Source organism: Poecilia reticulata, chromosome 23 (assembly GCF_904066995.2).
Source record: "Poecilia reticulata chromosome 23, P_reticulata-male-v2, whole genome shotgun sequence".
Classification (NCBI taxonomy): domain Eukaryota; kingdom Metazoa; phylum Chordata; class Actinopteri; order Cyprinodontiformes; family Poeciliidae; genus Poecilia; species Poecilia reticulata.
Genome location: NC_088852.1, coordinates 4081153 through 4097677, shown reverse-complemented (window position 1 = coordinate 4097677; position 16525 = coordinate 4081153). Strand labels below are relative to the sequence as shown.

Genomic DNA, 16525 nt, shown 5'->3' with positions numbered 1-16525 from the left:
AACTTGTTTTCTTTGTTATTTAAGGTCTGAAAAGATAACAAATGCTAAATTTTTGATTGGAATTTCTGAGATATGTTATCAGTAGTTCATAAAATAAAAGAACAATGTTCATTTCACACATACACCTATAACAAGTAAAACCAGAGAAACTGATCATTTCATGTTTTCTTTACAGATATGTATTAGTAAATGATTCAGACATATATTGGATGACATTATTAAGTTACTACAGTTGAAAAAACATTGGAAGAGGCTGAGTTTGGTTTTGGCAAATCAAAACTGCTAATGAATTTCAGACCGGCAACAAAATTCTGTTCATTTCTAGGTAACTAATTACTTTTTATGTGTTTGGTTGGAATAATTTGCTCTAATTATAATGTGCTCCACTGGATTTGGTTTTTGTAAAGAGGCTTTACGTTAAAAAAATTAAAAATAAGAATATCAAGAGCTGCATGAAGGATTGTTTCAGTGTGATTTAGTACTTGAAGGAATTGAAAACCATGTTTTCTGCCTGTTCCTGCCTCCTTTCTCCACCATAATCATATTTAAAAATGAGCCGTCGTCTTGTTTCTGGTCATTCGTTATGCCTGCTTAGTGTCTTCCAAACACAAGTTGGAGAAGCCGCTGCTCAATTAGTTCAGACTGAAGAGCTGCGTGATCAGCAGAAGGCCACAGCCGGATCCAAGTCGGGACCATCTGGGGTCCTGGCTGGAGACGCTTTGATGTGTTACACAGCTCTTTATTTTAGGGCCAAGAGGAAAGAATGAACCCCACCCTGCTAAAATCAGCTCACACACATCAGTCGACTTACAAACTCACAAATTACAAAACATTTCTCTTGCCAATGTGTTCAGTAATTAATGTGGCAAAGGAGGAAAAAGCATCCAAAGTCATGTGGTGAGAAAAAAACAAACTTTTTTGGGAAAGAATGCCAGGAAGAATGCTTTTCTGTCCTACCATCACAAACATAAGTATGGAAGAGGCCACTGATGAGAATAAATGATCTACACCAGGGCCGCTGTAGACGGGAAATAAAGGAAAAGTAACTCATAAATTCTGAGATTAATCTCAGAAACTCACAAAAAAAAACAAGAGCGTTTCAGAGCTTGAAAAGTCAAAAAAAATTTTATTAACTTTGACTTTTGAAACTCAAACAAAATGTTATTTTTGTTTTTATTTATTTATTTTTACAAATTTCAGACTTTTTCAGCTTAGAAATGACCCAAGTTTTTATTTTTTTATTTTTTAGAAAATTTCTAAAATCTCAAAATTTGAGATTTGTATTTATTTTTATTACAAATTTCAGACTTTTGGATCTTAGAAACTTCCACATTTTTCCTAAAAAATGTCTGAGATTCTCAAAATTTGAGCTTTTGTTGGAATTTCTTCTTTTTTTTTTCTGCCTACAGTGGCATTTGTACAAATCTGACCTTAATCTCAGAATTTTTACTTTTATTCTCAGAATCCCGATTTTAATTTTCTGATATTAAAGTCAGAATTATTAAATTTTTTCAGTTCCTCATAGCCGTGTATCTTGTTTTGCTCACCGCATTTTAGCTTCAACCATCTACTTTGGACAAAACAACCCAGATATTAACAGAATAAAACCTCATGTTGGTTTTAAGTAAATCAGCTTCATGCTAAGTGGTCCTGAGTTTCTTCAGTTTTGATTTTAGTTTTCCTTTAAAATTCCTTCACTTCTTCAGAACCTCTTTCTACAAACCCCCAACATGACAGTAATGTAAAAGTAATTACCAACACTGGCTATTTTTTCCCCACTTGGTCCAACTTGCTCCTAATTGGAATTTCCTCGGCTCAAATTCAACACCTCTTCTAGAAAAAGAAATGAATAGCATTCAGAAGTGCCAGAGCTTTTTTATTACCGTGTTGTTTTACGTGTAAACTCCTGGCTTAGTCTGACGCCACCAGCTGGCATCGTGACAGTTTCCCTCTCTGGAGTGCAGCAGCACTGAGGCGGTTCAGACGAAGCCCACAGAACTAATTCTCATTCCTCGTGAGGAGCTGATTACTGCAGCTGGAAGTAGTGAGTTAAATGTGGAGGATGCTGCTTTGTCCATGTCCCTCCAAACAAGAGTAAACCTTTATTAGCCGCTTACAAATGTTCAGGAATTCACAGGTAACGGCCAAAACGGGAATATTTGGATTATATTCGAGGATTATAAAAATGCTTTCTCATTATAAAAGTTCAACTATTGTTATCCAGCTTTAATTTTCTTTCACTCTTTTTTTTCTAAAACGGGAATGTTAAAGTAAAAGTTTCTGAAGCAAACTAGCTATTGTAATATTGAGCTTGTTTCTATGGAGGGCCAAAAGTGCCACATTAGGATTAAAAGGGGAATCATTATCTAACTATTTTAACATTAACAAACATTGTTGGGCAATAAGTACTTTTAAGCAATTTATTACAAACAAGATGATTGTTTGTGGCACTTTTCCACAATTTACATAAACCTTACATATATTTAGGATTTATTATGTCCAGACTTCATTTAGTATTAGATGTAAAGACATAAATGTTCATTCTGAACTATTTTCAAAGGTTATTGCAATATTTTAAGCACTTTTGAGAAAATGATTTATAAAATTGTTATGTTACTCCTATCTGTTGATTTATTGTAATATGAAGAACAGTTTTTAATGAGACATCACAATTTAACAAGTTCTTGAAAGTTAATTTCTGTATTTTAAACATTTTTGAGTAGATGATTTATTAAATTTGTCATGTTATTCCATTCCCTTTCTTTATTTGCATTGCTTTAAAGCACTGTTTTTAATGAAACATGAACTCTAATAAGAGACCTCTTATATTAAAAACTATAAATCAAGCAACAACAAAAGTCTGGTAAACGGGTCTAACTCTAAAAACACCTGCTGCAGCCTCTCTCATCTAATTAAGCTAATTAGCTACAGGTTTGTAACATAATTAGCTGTAAAATGAGCAGCCTGGAGAGAGCCTGAGTCCTGAGCTGCTCTTGCATCAGAGCGGCTCACAGGAAGAAGTTGAAAGGTGAAGCTTCGTCAGAGTGCGACGCTTCGTTTTTGTTAGCAGACGATGTGAGCAGCTGAGATGTACGAACTCTAGATGCTGTTGAGCAACGAAGAGGTGGGAATGTTTCAGATGAGACGACCAACATTTTTAATGTAGGCAGTCAATATAAGAACAAAACGTTGGCAGTGAAAACCTGCTAATTATCCTACGGGTTTTACAAACTGAAACATTTCAGTTTGTAAACAGTTCAGTTGTGTTCATGGCGATGGATTAGGACAATAGATTTATACTTTAAAATTCTTGAGCGTATTGAAAACACGGAGCTTTACTGTTTTCTTTTGGACTGCTGTCCTGTTTGAGCACCCATATGTAAACTAATCTCGCATACATAAGCATGATTGAGAGCGCTGACTCCTCCTGGTTCTGTTTGTTTTTTTTGATCGAGCGGTGTATTTTTGCAGTAGGACAACATGGAGGAGCTTGATTTCTTTGCAGATTATTTATCTATATGACAGTTTTAACAAATAAGTAAAAAAAAAGTTTATAAAAGTTGCAGAGTGCAGGTTTAAGATGCACCGACTTCTTACCCAAATCATTGTTGGAACGTTTCTTTATTTCACGCTCCGAACGCCTAGTTGACGCATACAATGAATGTGACGTTTATGGATTTTGCATGAAAAAAATAAGAAATTTACAGTATAAAGTGTAGCCTAATGAGACAGTGGCTGTCTCCTCTGCAGTGTGTGGTATACGTCAGAAACAAAGCGGCGTTCGTTTTGGGTTGGCAGACGCCCGACGCCCACCAGGGAGCAGAGACGCACACTCAGAGCTCTGACTGTGCCCCTATTCAGATTAGCCTTGATGAGGCTCTGTGCAGAGGAGTTAATGAACAATTGAGACTTTTCTTCTGCTTGAGGATGTGATGATCAACTGCTGTGACTGAAAACTCCCACTCAGTATTACGTTGACTTGTTTGTTCGTGTGGCAGGTAGATACAGATCCACCAGACACTTTTTTTTCCCCCTCCATGGTCTTCAAACTCCCAAAAAACATTCATTCTTATCAAGAAATGTCTTTTCTGTTATGTTTAACCCTTTGGGTAATTTAATCTGAGAAATCCAGCTGTAAAGGTTTAAGTGGTTTGATCCAAGAAATTACTGAACATCTTGAAGACCAAAGTTATAACTTGCAGAGGCTGTAAACAATTGAGAATTTTTTTTATTTTGATTTTTTTGTTTTTAGCTTTGGTGCTAGGATGAGATGGTTTTTTTGGGCTGTATTAAAATTGGTTTATTTTTGCAAAACTACAATGGAAAACAACTTTTTTGCACTTTTTTAAGTCAACGTCCAGGTGCTGCGACTGGCTCACACCATGGAAAAGACGACGACAGGAAGTGGTAGGATGGTGTGTTTTTTATCGACTTATCACATGAACAAACTTATTCATGTTTGATTTTAATGACCTTTATTATTTAATGAAAACACTGCAATTGCGAAATTGCTTTTTTTTTTCAATATATCAGAAAAGTTTTGCGCTGATTCATCATGAAAACGAAGACAAGACTTTGATCACTGAAGAACTTGAGTTATTTGAAATTTAAATCTCTAGACGAGTAAAACTCGCAGAAACCTAAAATGTCTACAAATGTTTAACGGCGATAGAGATCAAGGAGTACAGATAGTTTTGTAAGAAAATATAAAAGAAACGTTCACATTTTAGGGATGTTGTCACATGAACGTTTGTGCTTCAATCTGTGAGTTTTTCTTGTCGTCTTTTAAACGAATCATTCAGTAACTTCTGATTTTCACGTCGAAATGCTACAACGTCTTGCCCAGACATGAACCCCGTTATTTTTTCTTCAGTTTTGCACTGAAGGATAAAACTGCAGCTGCAGACTTTTCGATGTGATTCAACTATCAAATCAAATCTCATGCAAGTCTGGATTCACGGTGGTCCTGTAAGAATTTGCATATTGGAGGCATTCCGGTAATTTAAAGCACAGAAGCAATTAAACTAACGGACGTCTCGAGGGTTCCCACCTGGTTTGAACCCAAACAAACCCTCTGATCTCTGTTAAGTAGCTGCATTCTTATTACCAGACCTTATCTGAATAGAATTCAATTATTTTTGAGTCCAAGCAGCAGCAACGCAGTCGGGGAGACCAATCGGTGCAGGATCTTGTACAAGTTGGGGCAGTTTTGGATCGCAGCGGATCGGTGATGTAACACTGCCCCCTCATGGTCAGAAGGATATGAGAAAACAGAGGTTATATTTATGCAGTGTGCATTTTTTTTGTGGAAAAACAGACACAAATTTATTGTTCCGCATAACTTTTCTAGTCTCTCATTCGTTGAATCCGGGCACCTTCAGGCAAACACAAAAGCAATGAGCTGCAGGGAGGACTTTTTCTCTCCCTGCCATCTGCCTTCTCCTTATGTGTTGCTCATGTGAAGCAGAAGCAGACCAGAGCTCCAGCTTGCCACTCTGAGCTGCTCCTCTCCTCCAGATTTCACCTGGATGTGTTTCTATTTTTGTAGAGTCCAAGAAAAACAAGGTGCATACTGGAAAATGAAACATGAAGAAAACCTTTAAATTCACTTTTGTAGATATGCTCAATTCTGTTTGTTTTAAAAACCAACACTGACAACTTAAAGTATTAATTTTGACTTTTAAAGACCTATTTGAAACTTTCTTTATGTCACTGTGTAACAATAAGGCAACAGGGACGTTTAAACAAGCATAATTCATAACGAGCAATTAACTGGCTTAATTCTGGCTGGAACTCATTTAAATTGGTTGGTCTCTAGGACAAGACAATTTTGGACACAATGAAAATAAATGTTAAACTGTAACAGTGGTACCAATCAATCAGTGAAGTTTATCCGTATGGCACAAAGTGTTTAACATCATATAAACAGAAAATTAACAAAACTTCACCATGTTGATGGGAAAGTTTCTTTGTCTTTAAAATCATCAATACACATCAAATATGTTGGCAAATGTTTCATTAATTATGTTTCAATAATTGTGATTCAGGGGCTGCACAGTGGTGCAGGTGGTAGAGCTGTTGCCTTGCAGCAAGAAGGTTCTGGGTTCGATTCCCGGCCCCGGTCTTTCTGCATGGAGTCTCCATGTTCTCCCTGTGCATGGTGGGTTTCCTCCTGGTACTCCGGTTTCCTCCCACAGTCCAAAACCATGACTGTCAGGTCATAAATTAGGTTAATTGGTCTCTCTAAATTCTCTCTAGGTGTGTGTGTGTGTGTGTGTGTGTGTGCGTGTGTGTTTGTGTGTGTGCATGCATGTTTGTCTCTGTGTTGCCCTGCGACAGACTGGCGACCTGTCCAGGTGACCCCACCTCTCACCCGGAACGTTAGCTGGAGATAGGCACCAGCTCCTCCCAACCCCACTAAGGGACAAGGGTGTAAAGCGGATGGATGTGATTCAAAAGCAACTTTATGCAGGTTAGTTTTTAGTCTTAATTTAAAGGAACTCTGTGTTTCAGCTGCAGCAGCGAAATGCTCTTCAGGTGGTCAAAGGCTGACTTTATAACTGTCTCTATGTGCCTCTGAAGGTTCAGGTCTGAGTATGGCTTAGGATAGACTGCCTTCAAATGTTCTTACTTCATCTCAAATCAACTGAAAGGTGAACAGAAGTGGCATCAACATAAATTCTGTTAAATGTTTGTAGACTTTGCTTAAACGGTGGATCAATGAACTGATCAGTTCTTATAAAAGTGATCAAATATCTGGTAATCCCAGGATCACTGTGTGAACGCTGCAACTTTCTGGAGTGCTTTCTAACAAATTTCATATTAATATAGCACTTTTTAACATACAGTCATATTCGATAAATTAGAATATACATACCAATTAGTTTAATTTGTCGGATTAAAAGTATTTTAGCAGGTAGGTTTGTATTTGGTCTGAAATGAAAAATTATCAGAATTAACAGGAAAAAATGGTTTTCAAACATCCATCTCTGTGTGTTTAATCTACAAAATGTCTTTTACAAAGTTATAAAGTTCTTGAAACAACAATTAAACAGGTTTGTATATTTATCTCTCTGTCTTTAAACCTGATTTTCTGACATTGGTTCCTCACTTTTACTTATTTTTTGTTCTTAAACCCATCAGTAATTGTTTCCTTGTTTCATTTTAAAAGGCTGCAGCCTTGAAATATGAGCTTGGAGAGCAGAAATCAACCTGCAGTGGTTATTATCTGCTCTGGCACCAGAAGAAAACCGAGTATTTATCGCACATATTCAGTAACATGGATATTGTTGTTTGTCTCATAATAAATTTAAGGAAAGATGGTTGTAGCTTGGAGAAAAATATTTAAGGAAAGAAAAAACTTAAAAAGTTAGGATTTTAAGTTTTCAGATCAACTAATAAAAACCTTCTAACCAACTTTTTATGTAAAAAAAAAAATGACACTGCAAGAAGAAAACATTTTATCAAGTCATTTTTGTGAAGTTTCTGATGCAAAATCTTAGTGTGATTTAAATAAGACAAAACTAACTTGCAAGTAACTTTTCAGCAATTTATAAGCCTGTTTTAAGTCAATAATTCTTTATTCTTTTCCATTTTATAAGTGAAAAATCTGCAAGTGGAACTAAATATGAGGAATTATTGATTTGAAACAAGCTTGAAAGATACTTAGAATTTTTTCATATTTCAAGTAAACTAAGATATTTGCACTAGAAACCAGATCAAAAATAACTGGTAAGATTTTGTCACATGAATCAAGAAATTAAATTGTAACTAAACCACAAATCAACTTATTTTTTTTAATAAAAGCTGTATTAATTGTTTCATAACGTTGCTAAATTGTGCTTCTGTGCAAATTGTGACCTTTTTGTTTAATTTTCTTTAAATTCTGCAATATTTATCCAAAATGGTCTCAGTTCTGCCCTCTTCAGGTCGAATGGTTGTTCAGTACTTTGTGGTCATTGTAACACTTTATTTTTTATAGCATTTTATATCCTTAAGAGAACCAACAGGTTCAGGTTTTAATAGAAATAAGGTGGGATTTTGTGACATTAATAAAAAGAGCAATCTATGATTCAGTTGGTTTATTTTCAGTTAATCCAACTTGATCGGCTTGATTAAGGTTTGTGTCCCCAGGTGAAGACTGTTCTGATTTATTATTGTTATTATCATCAGTCGGCTTCATCACTCATGCGATGAAGCGTTCTTCAACTTGTATCAATTGAAGAGAGAGAGAAAACAGAAAAGTCGCCCAGTGAGTGAAAACCGCCTTCCAGTGGCTGAGGGAGAAGTTCAGCCAGGAGGGCAAAAGCTCTCCCAAAAACCGATGATTTCCAGATGAGAACCAGACAGTCTGGCCTTAACAGAGAACACACACACACACACACACGCTCAACATCAAGGAGGGAGTGTGAGATTTGACAGAGGGAGGAGGAAATATAAAATCCTGCACAATAGAATTGCAGGAGTTATTTTTGTCATGATTGCAGCGAGTTTGACAAGCGAAGTGTGTGTGTTGATTTGTGTTTGAGGATCATCAGCATGGCGCGGAGGTGGTGGGCTCTGCTCGCCGTCGTCTACCTGTCCAGCCTGCAGGCGGCCGCTCGGCACCACAGGAAAGGTAGGACCACGCTCCTTTAAAAAGTAAAAACTCATAAATCCTGCCGTTTAGCACATTTCACCGCTGTTATTGAAACATTGGCTTTGAAAATTAATTTCTCATGCAGAACTGGAATCGTTTTCAAAAGCTACAAGCTAATGAGTCCTAAATAATGATAACTTGGTCTCGGATGTGCTGCTGTGAAAGAATGTGTTTATCTCCTGGAGTAATTAGGAACATTTGACACTCGGCTCTCAGTTTCCAGAGAAAAATGACTGGCTTGTTGTTCCTGGATTCAGACGGTCAGGAAATTCCTGTCCTAATACTCACATCGCTCAACACCGCTGGTAAAATATCAGGATATTTACTTCAGTTTTCAATATTTTACATCTTCCTTTTTCTTCAAAGATAATACTCTCAACCACTTATTTTCAGGAAAAAGCTTCTCTTCTCCAGTTTTACAAAAATATAGATGTTTAAACGACTATGACGACTTATAATTTTTAAGTTTTCTTTACAAAAAAGTGGAAATAATAATCTGTAGTTTGACTGTTGTGTTTCCATAGTTTCCACCTGATTTTACTCTGATTTAGAGCTTGGTTTACTCACAAATGAAACAAATTTAGTGAATATTTTTACTAATTTTTCATTTTATCTGTAGGTAAATATACAGTTGTTTATACTGAAGGTATTTTAAAGATATTTTTCTATTCAGATTGGTATATTTTGTTAATGTGCTGCTGCAACAACTGAATTTCTCCTCTGGGATTAATAAAACACTTTTCTGTTTTTCTGCATGTTGATGCATTTAAAGACTGGAAGCTGCACGTTCTAAGCTTGACCTTTGACCCACTGATTCTAATCTCTGGCTGTTTGAATCCTAAATAATATACTATACATAAATGTGTATTTAAGTCACGTAAAGTCACCGTTGTGTCGTCCTGCTCCTCATTTATCGCTTTCTGATGACCGGCCTTCTGAGAACTTTCTGGATCCCTTCTTGTATATTTTCTCATGTTTTTTATTCTGCATTTCTACTCTCCTGTTGATATTTCTTTGCATTTTAAACCACAAAACTGTAAAATTTGTGGCAGTTCTGCTTTGTAGCACCAGAAACATCGATGAGTCTTCGGCAAGTTTTGAGAAAACAAACTTAAAGCAAAACGTTTTTAAATTTCTCGGCCGTCCCTCGGTCTCGGTTCTCCCTGTAATTCGGCGTGACTTTATTGCAGCTCACTGTCTTTACAGATTGGACTCGCACTGGGAGTATTGATGCTGCAGCCTGTGTTTGCTCTGAAAACGCTTGAATTTGTATCCGAGTCAGAAGAATGAGTCGCCACTTGACAGGATTTTAACACTCATCTGGAGGTGAATTGAAATGCAGAAGATGAGCTGCTGCTGCGAGCGTTTCATTCTCCTCTCTGTCCTTTTCACCTTTCTCTAATGCACCCAGAGAGATCTGGACTTCTTTTTTTTTTTATCCATTCATTTGTGTGTGTTTTTTTTCTTTTGTCTTGTCAAAAGAGAAAAAAAAAACCCATCCCAGTAGCCAGGAGCTCTGTTTAGCCCGGCTAATTAATGCATCATTGTTGTTCTCTCATCTCCTTGCAAGCAGTTAGCAGGAGATTACAAGCTCCCTGCCTCCACATAATGACATACAGGGGAAGTCTGCACATGCAAACATTCATTGTGTGGTGAACCGGAGGACAGAAGGAAACCAAAACAAAAGAAACAAGAAGGCAGCCGAGTCGATGTGATCAGACATCTGGGCTGAAATTTATTCTGAGGACAGTCAGACAAACAGCAAGGACTTAAATGTGTCTGTTTCCTGAATTATATTTTTGCATTTGTAGAGCATTTTACGGGTTGTAGAAAGTGTTATATATAATAAACAAAAGCAGGAGGCAATGTCATTTGTCTCTAATTGCAATTTAGAGCGACCAGAGGAAATTGGAGTACCCAGAGAAACCCACCCATGCACAGGGTAAACATGCAAACTCAGACCAGAAGACTAAAAACCTGGAATCTTCTATATTCAGTTCTGCTGTTTTTCTTTACGATTTATTATGATTTTGTTGCATAAAATAGAAATAAAATAAAAAAAGGCAGCTCACTCCAGTCTTTTTGAGATCTCCTCTCTGCTCTGGATAAGCAGTAATCTTTAACCTCCCAGTTTGTTGCCCTGGGCAACAACCAATATCATTTTAGTTTGCATCATAAAAAAATGTGTTTACTCTGCAGCTGCTGATGTAAAGCTGCAGCTGAGTTTGCTGCTGTGGCTTCTCTATATGTGCTGCAGTCGCACTGAGATGTTATATTTTTATGTCTAAATCCTCGGGAACATTGAGGTTCTCAACTTTATTTCATTTCAGTTCAGTGATGCGAGTTATTCCTGTTTTTATTTACTTTCTCAGCTTTTTTTTTTTTTTTTAGCGCTCGTTTTTTCTTGATATTGTTTGTGGTTGTTTTCCATGTCAGCCTTCTTCAGCTGCTGCACATTCACCTAATTAAACTCACCTGTACTCACTCAGTAATCACTCCTCCCTCTATAAACGCCAAACCTCTGAGCTTTCCATTAAAATAGACTTTTGTAGATTATTTTACCTGGATGTGAGCATCAACCTTTGTTTTTTTAGGGAGTTTTTTCTAAAGTATCCTAAGATTTTTCTGTTTTTTTTTTTGTGAATCAAAAATAAGCAGCAATTCCATGAACAGCAAAGTGTTTTCTCACTATTTACCGTCCGCTGAGGCGTAAAGCTGGAGTTTTTATTCCACATTCATCCAGCAGTTTAGGTAGACACTGTATGGGACTACATTAATACCAAAATGTTTATATTTAATGTTGAACTTGGAGACTGTAAAACATGTTTAACCAGAAACTAATCTGTGGTGTTTTATCTCTCTTCTGAACATTTATTTTGCCACAATGAAAAATTAAACTTGGGTCGCTTTTTATTTTATTGTCACTCATTATGTGAACCTATAATAAAACTTTATATCTCTATTCTTTTGAAGTGGGGAAAGCTGAAAAATCGTAGCTCAATAAAGCAATTATTCACCCTGTGTAGCTATTTAGCACTCTGTCAGACATTTGTTGCTTCATTAGGTGGCAGGATGTTGGTGTAATGCTACGCAGATGACCTTTTGACCTCTGGCTGCTGCTGGTTCTGGTTCTCGTCTGCTTTCTGTTCTCTATATTTAGATGTGGAGGTTCAAAGGCAGAACTGGAGAGGCTTTTTGTCTTCATTTAAAAGAATCATGGAGAATCCGTCCTGATGCATGAGCTGCTGCACCGCTGGATGATGCATGACGTCCAGAGCTTTAATTTATTTATTTTTTTCTGGCTGCGGGGGCGAGGACACATGCTGAGGCTTGAAGGTCGGCAAGTTTCAGTACCAGAGCTGCTGCCTTGTTCTGCATTTCAAGACATTTCCTACACTGGTGGTTATTACCTTTTACATCTGGGTTATGGGGTCAGTACAGTTTGTCTTTCTGTTTTCGTGAATGAGAGCTTAGAGATACATTTACCATGAGGCATAATTAGGTGCGGTGGTGACCCATAAAAATCCAGAGAATAATGAACTTATTTTCCATTTTCCTTGTTTTTTCTTAGTGATATATTCAGCAGGGTTTCCCCCAGAAAACTTGCTGAGCCCGGTGCTCAGAGCGCTTGGGTAGTCAGTCATCCAGCTGCCCGCCGTGTTTTTGAGTTAAAAAATGTATAAAGTTGACGGGAAATGTGAAAATATCACTTGATAGTTAGGCATTATTGGAAGACTGGAAGATTTATGCCTAAACACCAACTATAAAGTCTTAAAAAAGGCAATAATTAAAAAGAAACTTGGATTAATTAACAATACCACGCCTGGTGGGGGCACAAGTAAAGCCTGGTGGCCCGCCAGGCTTATAATACTCTGAGACTGATGATTGAGTATCAGGTGTAGCGTAGAAGCTTTGTGTTTTGATGGAGACAGTTTTGATTTCTCATCATCTTCTTGTTCAGAGTTGTAGCAAATATGTGAATAAAGTGTTTGGATTCTAAAATAGTTCAATTTAATAAATCAAACTGCGGTATTTAAATAAAGAACAACATGTTTTTGCATCTTTATCGCTTAATTTTTGGTGGAAAAACCCATAACTAATCTCATATAAAACAAGAAAATACATAAGTTGCATATTGGTCTACTCATAATTTATAGTATTTTGTAAATGGACTCTACCTGAGTGGTCTGAACATCCTGCTTATGGTTTCGCTGAGAGCTTTCAGATAAACTGTGGATTTCACATAATGGGTCATGATTTGGACGATGATCATCCTGACGCCGGTACACAGGGAGAAAGACGTTCTGCACATCCTGCATGTTTCAGCTGTTAAAGCAAAGCCGGAGCACCGACTGGAACTGAACCAAGCTGAAGGCGGGTCCGCTTGGAGATCAGCCGCCACACCAGGATTTGGCTGACGCCATAACTGTAAACTGGAGCTGAACGCGTCTGTCTGGCACAACCGCAGAGCTAACATGGATTTACGAGCCGATGCGGTGGTGTAGATGAGACCCAGTGCTTTTTATTGTGCCTCATTAATATTTGTGTGTTTTTAAAAACAAATATGCAGAGTGAGAGACTGGAGAAAACCAAAAAAATGACGCAGTGGATTATAACAGTAGAATATCCAGAACATTTTATTGACATTTGATTGGTTAGAAAGCAACAGAAGGATGGAGGGTGCCATTCGTGCTCTTTATTATCATTATTGCTGCTAAAATAGATTTTAAAGCATTTTTTTCAAATGCAGAAATTACAGTTCAAGGTGAAAATGATGCTTTATTTATGTCTGGACATAATCTGCAGAGCAGGTCACACGATTCAGTCAGGAAATAAGTAAAAAACAAACTTGTTTTTTTTTATTTCAGTAGAAATTGAATTTTTTTATTTCTTCCAGTTTCCCTCTTTGCATTATCTGTCTTCTTGCTAACTGGCGCCCTGTAGTGCCTCGTTTCACCACCATTCACAACTTCATCTTCCCGTTTCGGTTACTAAGCGCTTCCTTTGATTTGACATCATATACTTCCACAGATAAAGTGCTTCTTGCCAGAAGCCACTTCAAATGCCTATAGTGCCATTATGTTAAATTGTTATTGGGATGCCCACTGAAGCTTCCCATTTAGTCATAAATTAAAGCAGGAATTGCAGCTCCAGCAGCCCAGAGGTGTTACGGACGAAAGTTTCAAAGAAAACCATCAGTTTAAAAGTTGCATCAATAAAATGCAACAAAAAGACATTTAAATCCATGCTGAATATTGTGCATATTTACTCTGAGTTGTCAGATCCTGGATGCTGTGTCCAGCATTTGGACTGCAAATGGCTGATTTGAACCCATTTCTAGTTGCTTCTGCAACAAATGAGGCAGCAGGTGTTTAATTCCACCTACATCAGATTACTGGATCCAAAGCAGATATTATTTTCTCTGGAAGCACCAACTGTAGCGCCACTCGTGCAGCAGCAGCATCCGCGTCTCGGGTCGAAGACCAATTACCCTCCACTCAGCTGGAGCCAGGCCTCCGCCACCCGCTTCATATTTAAACTGTAATGAATCTGTGTTTACTCGACCTGTGGCCCGCCCGCGCCCGCGCCTCGTTAAATAATGTGCTGCTAAATTTCTTAAACACAGCCCAGCTTGTCTAATTGAACTTCCTGTCGTCCAGCTCTGTATCCGTCTGCGTACTTGATTAAGCGAGGGGCGTACTCCCTGATCAATCCCACCTTCCTGCACTCAGAGGATGACGCCAAGCTGCTGTTTGAGGTCAGTTTGGATCTTAGTCGACGTTTGGAAGAAATCAGTCGGCACTTCTGAAATATGCGACTATTCGAGCACTTTCTGAACTTTTGTCGCTTTCTTTGCAGATTCTTCTTGCCGGAATGCAGATCCAAGGCGAAGAGCGCCCCCTGCTGATCCCAGACGAGGAGCTGGCCTCCCTGAGAAGCGTGAAAACACTGGAAGTCATCTGCGAGGATGTGCTGCCGAAGAAGCTTTCCGACATCCGCCGCCTGATGGCGGAGCTGGCCCAGCGGCGGCGCCCGCTCGGCTGGCCGGACTTCGAGAGAACGGTGCTGACTTTGGTCTACAGCTCACAGATACTCAGCCGGATCAGCAACCAGCACCAGAAGGAGCTGTGGATGGAGACACTGGTGCAACTGGTCCGAGCTGTTCAACGAGATCTCACACCGTCCTGAGGAAGACTGAGCTGCAGCTTCTAGACTTTATGGTTCTGTTAGTTTAATACAACAGCTTATCAGGGACAATGGAGATGGAACAAGAAGAAAGAAATTTCTGCCAAAAAGCTCAGAAATGTCCGAGAAGAAACAAGGACATTTCTAAAACACTAAAGTCGAATATTTTAACTTTAATGGCTGCAGCAGTTTGACCTTTGCCCTGCCTGTTGGATGTCTTCAAATAACTTTTGGTGTTTTTCTCTGTCTAGAAACGATTTCTCAGCTCATTTAAACGACTCCCAAAAGCTATTTTACATAAAAAGCGAACAGATTCTCAGCGCATCAATATCCTTGATTGCTCATTTAAAGAAACGTCTGATGAATGTTTGCTTCAAAGGGCCCAATTTTTCCCCACTTAATGGCGGGAAAGAGATTTCTTGTAAAAAGGTTTTCGTGGATTGCTTATTTCAGAGTTGATGGAGGGTAGTTATGGATCTGTTGAGTGGTTTTCTCTCCGTCATGGAATTAGTTTTGCTTTTGCTTTCACTTTTATTTGTTTTATGGTTATACAACAATTTTCAGGTTTCGTTTTTTTAAGGGTAGACCTTTTAAGCTGTGGCAAACCCAGTGAACAAAAAAAAAACGTTAAATTCAGGATTTACCTTGTAGAAATATAAAGATCTGCACCAGGAAGACCTCAAAGTTTAATCTCCATATCTTCCACCAATACGATTGGTCAGAAATTCAACCAGAATTACTCAAGAAGTTGTTTCTGACGAACAAAAGCATGCAAGTCAAGTTGCGTCTCATCAAATATTGGTGGACATTTATAAATATTTTCCAGTTTGTATATATAATTTTGACCCTATTCGAAGTATTAAAAATCTGTAAAAAATGTAAATTGCTGCTCAAACGTTGGCATTTTCTTTTTTAATCCTCATTGTTGCCTTTCCACCCTGAAATGGTTTTAAAAAACTCCAATTTAATGGGGATCACAACCCTGTTGTAAGTTTATATAAACTTTTTATCTACTTTTTATTTACCTATTATCATAGGTTTGCATATCAGTCACTAGTTTTCTGCTGATTGAACCGTTTTGGTTCTGATGCAGATTATTATTTTTTTTATTATATATTTTTTTCTTATTTACATGAGTTATTTGGTGAAGAACGTAACTCCGAGTCATTTATCCACTTGCAGGATAAAAAGCTGAAACCCGGATGTAACTGCGCTGATGTTCGTGTTAAGTGAGCGCCACCAAGCGGCTGCATTCGGAAGTGCTGCTTTTCCAACAGCTGATGTTTTACACTGCGGTCATTTCTGTTTTACACCAACTAGAGAAATTAAACCAAAATTATAAATATCAATATTAGCATTTACTATTTACCAAAATATGTTTTGCAAGTTAAAATTTGACGTAAAAATTAACATTTTCACTTAATGAAATGTATGATTTTTTTTTAATGCTGTCTTTTTATTGTGATAGAGAATAAAACAGAAACGTCAAGTGATTTGTCTCAGCTAATTCAATGGTTTATTTTGTTAAATTAGGACTTTTTCTCACTATGTTTACATGAATACTGAACTGTATGCAGCTTCTTGCAGAAAACACATTTCAGATTTAGGCAATGTACCAAATTTCTGATTTATATTGTATGTTGCTATGGAAACATGCCGAAACGTTCAGAAAATAAAACGATGCTTTTGCTTTTCACTACA

At 37.6% G+C, this 16525-nt stretch overlaps 1 protein-coding gene across 6 annotated transcripts in view; it reads left to right on the top strand.

Annotated features, from left to right (window-relative positions):
• The window catches only part of fam180a (family with sequence similarity 180 member A), a 34205-nt gene extending 17680 nt beyond the window's left edge, over positions 1–16525 (top strand). For 4 of the 6 annotated variants that reach the window (XM_017302903.2, XM_008400389.3, XM_081604000.1 and 1 more), the window contains 3 exons: positions 8529–8617; positions 14299–14396; positions 14498–16525. In XM_017302903.2, the coding sequence (XP_017158392.2) occupies positions 8539–8617; positions 14299–14396; positions 14498–14827 (507 nt within the window). In that variant the 5' untranslated portion in view covers positions 8529–8538 and the 3' untranslated portion in view covers positions 14828–16525. Of the gene's footprint in view, positions 1–2869; positions 3125–6339; positions 6473–8528; positions 8618–14298; positions 14397–14497 lie in introns of those variants that run through there. The other 2 variants (XM_081604002.1, XM_008400391.3) reach the window with 2 other exon arrangements.